Here is a 5,523-nt window from a genome sequence, read left to right on the forward strand (position 1 = left end):
AATGGCTATAACGTCTCAATAGGTGCTCGAGAACCTCAATATTTTTTTGAAACTGAGCAAAGCTTCGATAATTTTTCAAGTTCCGTTTTATTGCTACGTTACAATTAACACGTTATTGCTACGTTTTGTCGGACATCCCGACTTCTTCAGGCAATCTACAAAAATACATACATTTAATAAATAAATTATATTAGAATATAACATGTCGAATATACAAATTGTCAAATAAGTCATTATATGCCAATTATTACAATAAATACAAAGTAATGTAATGTTCCATAAAATAGATTATAAAAATTATTCTAAGCATTTACGATTCCCATAAGAATTTTTTTACAATTAATACTATAAAATACATAACTTATATATTCAACATACCATGATCCATGAATATCAACACGTTGTTATTCTAAAAAGGCCTTGTTGGATACAGATTAAGCACAACCATGCTTCTGATACATCTTTTTTACTCAAATACTTATTTATAATAATATGATTCATTTGTTGTTTGTACTTAAAAAGTTCTTTCATTAATTATTATTAATTAATTAATATATGCAAAAATACCAATTAGTTTAACAATAAATTTATAAAATAGTCAAACAACAACTACGAACAGCTGTACACTGTCAGAATACTGAGACAACTAAAATTACTATCGTGCATGAGCGGATCTGTTTACTCAAATCGCATGCCCAAACTCAATATTTACAATAATTATTGATCCTTATTATTTTTATATCTTACAGCCATATTATCAAAAATACAATTTAATCACTCCGTATCAGTTTTTAAATTTACAGTATTGTTTAAACTAATATGAATCATTTCTAAGGTGTTACGTTTAAATTTATTCATTTTCACGTCCGAAATTCTAACTTCCCTTTGAATCTGATTAAAACAATTATGAATTAATTTAATCTTGATATGAGTACTATCTAAAGATGTATGTTTTTTTTTGCCAAAAGTATCAGGAAAATTCAAAAAAATTGCAATTATTTATTTATCCTAAAAATAAATAAATCATCATGATAAACTATGCATCAAACGATACAACTATTCCTCTTTAACTTATAGATTCCTTTAAGAGCAAATAAAATGTCCGAAAATAGCAAATAAGACTGCATGGAGTTTTCATTCATGACCTGCGAGTCAGACTAGTAAATGCGGGTTTAGACGATAATCTCCAATACCGTATCATGAAACTAGGGATGAAGAAGCAAAAACTATTGTGATGAAAATATTATTTACTTGTTTAATAAATTCACTCAGGCTTTTTAAAAAATAACCTTACAATGAATATTAAATTTTTTTTTTGATTTTTTGTCAAATTATGACATCTATGATATTTTGGGATAATATGTGATATGTGGGGCATAATGAACTACTCGAAAAAAAAAAAAATTGTAACGAAAAAATTATTTTTTTTTTGTAATTGTGATAAATTTAAGGAATTCATTTTTTTAGGCCTTTTCAGGTTAACGGTATTTATCTCGGGTGAAATGAATTAGCAAAAAAATTTAATGAAAAAATTGAATTACAGTACAACCTGATTACAAGTTATATTTCTTTTTCTCTTCTACTTACATGAAATATTTCATATATAGATATAACTGCTGTGAGAGTGAGTAGATCGTCCGATGTAACTTATAACCAGGTTGTACTGTATTTACCTTAAAAAAAAATTGAAAATACAGTTTTTCGAAATTTTCAATATTTCACATGGGCATGTCAGACTTATCAGGATATTAATAAAACTATCAAGTCTTATCATAAAATTTTTTTACGAATAACTGATTATTTTTATCATCAAATGAGTGCTCACATTACCAATATATTTTTTATTTTTATAAAAGTCCATTACTATTTGTAACAATGAACATTCCAATGCATAGAGTGCATAAGAATTTGGACACACCTTTGTCAATCGGTAAAAGACGTAAAGCACTTTAGCTTGTCGTCTACAAACGAAAAGCAAGAGAGGTGCTTTTATCTCATACCTGCACCGGACGTCGTGACAATGGACTGTGAAGATCACGTCGTTTCTCATGGCCAGAGGCCGTAGCTTTTCTGGATTTTCTACCCATGACAGTTAGATATTATTATATATACTTCATCTTTTTCGCGGATAAAATTACTCTCTTACGAATTTTTTTAGCACGTTTTTTCTTTCCCTACTTCATCTTTGACTTTTCTTTTCCTTGCACTTTTTATGTCGCCCAACTTTATGAGTAATGTTAGTAGAATAAAATTGATGTCTATGAACGTTAAAATATATTACTATTACTTTTATTATTTATATACTAATAAAATATGATATTTTTTAATTTTCTGGACTACAGTGATAGTATGCAGATTTTTATGTCTCAAAGGACCCTTCTATTTACTAAGATTAATAACCACTATATTTCTACATTAAAACTAAATTCTGTTTGTCACGTTAAAAGTCAAATAAAAACTCCATGAAAATGAACTGTATTGTGAGTATTTAAATAAATTCTTAAATAAATAATTTTTTATTACTCATGCGAGATAAATACTCTCTTAGCTCACGTTTCTAAGTGAGGTAAGTAACTGATTACTCATTTTACCATCACAACGTCAGTTTTGTATCAATGGGTTCTGGTGGAATAATTAATTTTACAATTGATGTGTAGTTTTAATAGTTTATTGTCTGAAAATTTTCATTAAAAGTCATATTTGTGACTAATTATTTGTTATGTCTATCAATAACCAGGATCAATAACCTTTCCGGAAAATAGAATAGTATTCTTGTTTGTAATTAAATACATGAATGGTCGATTAACATCAAACTGAACTTGTTCCAAGTACGGGTTATGTCCTTTTCCAATTCTGGAGTTCAAAGTAGCTTCTACAACAGTAATTCCATATTAGATTATTTAAAATTTACTTGAATATAATTGAAAAAAATGGATTTTGAATTTTTTTATAAATACATACGTGTCGCAGCAACTGCTTCAACACCTTTTTCATTGACTTCAAAAATCGTTTTTTGAACAATTTTAGCTATTTTTATTCCAAAAGGTTTTTTGCTTATTCTAGAAAAGTCAGCATTGTCTTGAAATGGAGTAACCATTCCCATTTGGTTGAGTGGTACTTTTAAATCAAATTTATTTTCCATTTTGAATTTTGGTAAGAATAATCTTACTTGACATCGTGTGCCTTTTACAGCGCTTAGTTCCAATTTGTGAAGATTATTTTCAATGGCGTGAAGTCCATCAATTTCGTTTGGCAAAATAACGATCATATTCAGGAATTCATACGCATAATTACTCTTTTGAAGATTTAAAAAAAAAAAGATTATGAAGTCTTATTAAAAAAATTTTAACTATTCAAGAATTTTAACTGATTTATCAGAATACCTTGAAACGCAACCGAACAAAAGTTGCATTAAGTTCAGGAAGAACTCCATAAGATGTTTCAATAGACTGATACATCATTGGTACTTCTTTGGATTCAAGTTTATTGAGATGGAAAGTTTTTAAATTTGTATCTGATTCTTCAAAAGCTGAACGCCATAGTGCTTTGAAGTACACTGTATTTACAAGGACTAGCATAGTTTCCTGATCAATATCATCTACGGAAATTGAAAACCATCAAATTTCAAGACAATTTTTCTCAATCCGTAAAAATCTTCATGTTTAGCCGTAAATGGTCGTATGTTATCATATATAATTGTATCAGACTATATGTGCGATTCAAAGAATATTAGTTCGTTAAGAGTAAAGTCAGTAGACTAGTAGTAGTTGATTTAACTAAAAATCAATGTCGATAAGCTTCTTATAAGGGTATAAAAAATAATTTTTCTTTCATTATTCAACACCTCAAACTCAATTATTTTATAAGGAGATGATTGAATTACAATATATATGTTCTCTGCCGGAAATTTTCAACACTAGCTTTGGTCGAAAAAATATATATGCACATATATGATTATATTAGGCCAGAGATGGACATTGAAAGACATATTTCAGCAAATATATATTGACATTGACAATTGTTATATCAAACTGGTGCACTATCAAATTAAATCAGCCTTTCATAACTCCGGTCAAAACAAATCGGTACAAAAGCAAGTCAAGTGATAATATTGTCAAGCAAATGTTGACAGAAGTAGTTTATTAGTTAATATATTGAAATATTAGGCCACATCAAACATTTTTTTTACGGAGAAAAAACTACGTAAAAGTTCATGAAAGTACTTACCGGGATCGATAATTTTTTCAATACGTTGGTGAGTTTGTTCTGCACACCATTGATTGATTACTTGAGCCGTTTCAGCACAATTTTCAAATTTAACATTTTCAATCGAGGAATTAAAAGTCTTCTTAATTAAGTTTGCATAGTAAGGGTCGATATCTATACCTGCTGCGATATATAATTTATTTGCCAATTTAACTTCTGATGCTTGAATGGCCTAAGTAAATAAATTACCATTACGTTTCTATAATTAATTTAAATTATTTCAACTTAGTTGATTAGAAAACTTACATTGAACATTTCGATCATAGAATATATGCCCGTTCGATGAACGGAATTATTATAATCAAAATTTAATACAGACTTCATTTCTTTCGCATTTTCACCAGCCGCACCACAAGCTGCCATCATTAGTACTAGGGCTACGCTCAATGGTGACACGGTGAAACTTTTCATATTGCTTGAAATAATCTTTTTACAAATAGATTTAATAATTATGATCATAGTTTTCATTAATTGTTAATAAAAGCAATTAATTACTATTCACGTAAGAGTTTCCTTACCTTATGTAACTCAACAGTGAATCGATTAATACCAAGTGATACGTTATGAATTGCTTGCATATTTTCATCGTGTTCGAAGTTAAAACTCGATGTATAATGAGTCGTGCAAATCGCAATTATAAATGAGATCCAGAGCATAATTTCTACGAAAATAACAAAAAGATTGAAATAAATGAGTTAATCTTTATGTATAAAAGAGAAAGTTTGTATGTATGTTTCTTATAGACTCCGAAATAGCTGGACAGATTTTAATGAACCTTCCGGACAATCTTAAGATTGACCTGGCGAGTAATCCTGTAAAATTTGGCGATGATCGGGGCATTTTTTTTTTTTTTAATTGTCAATGACATTTTTTTTATTACTGATTTTCTATATCCTATTGTTATTATAACCCAATTTAAGATTTAAGATAACACGTGTATCGTGTATTTTTATGTCATCAATGAAGTATATTCAAGTACATTTTCTGGTATAAAAAAACTTATACATTGTTCTTATTGCGGGATCGCGGGAATGTAACAAATTAAAATGAATACATTTTCCAAACACTAGACATGTGAAAAAGAAATTTGGCTATTTATTTAAATATAATTCGTGAAAAAATGCTAAATTTATTTTCTATGAAGAATTGATGACACTCAGAAAATTTTGAATAACAGAAAAATTCTTCGCACTTGAAGTGAGACAGATTTCAACTTTACTTGTGAGACTTGCAATGACTTTATCTAAAACTTTCAAT

The 5,523-nt window shown here is 28.4% G+C and overlaps 1 protein-coding gene across 1 annotated transcript; it reads right to left on the reverse strand.

Moving 5' to 3' along the window:
- Positions 1-2,726: 2,726 nt before the first annotated feature.
- LOC141535990 (antitrypsin-like) lies at positions 2,727-4,656 on the reverse strand. The gene is made up of 5 exons (XM_074256184.1): positions 4,513-4,656; positions 4,228-4,438; positions 3,384-3,598; positions 2,962-3,295; positions 2,727-2,872 (listed from the first exon to the last, which is right to left on the reverse strand). Exons 1-5 carry the CDS (start codon positions 4,630-4,632, stop codon positions 2,727-2,729), a joined length of 1,026 nt encoding a protein of 341 aa, XP_074112285.1. The 5' UTR covers positions 4,633-4,656.
- Positions 4,657-5,523: the final 867 nt, after the last annotated feature.

Source organism: Cotesia typhae, unplaced genomic scaffold (genome assembly GCF_013202065.1).
Source record: "Cotesia typhae breed Kobodo isofemale line unplaced genomic scaffold, CoteBio_Ctyphae scaffold_152, whole genome shotgun sequence".
NCBI classification, from domain to species: Eukaryota; Metazoa; Arthropoda; class Insecta; order Hymenoptera; family Braconidae; genus Cotesia; species Cotesia typhae.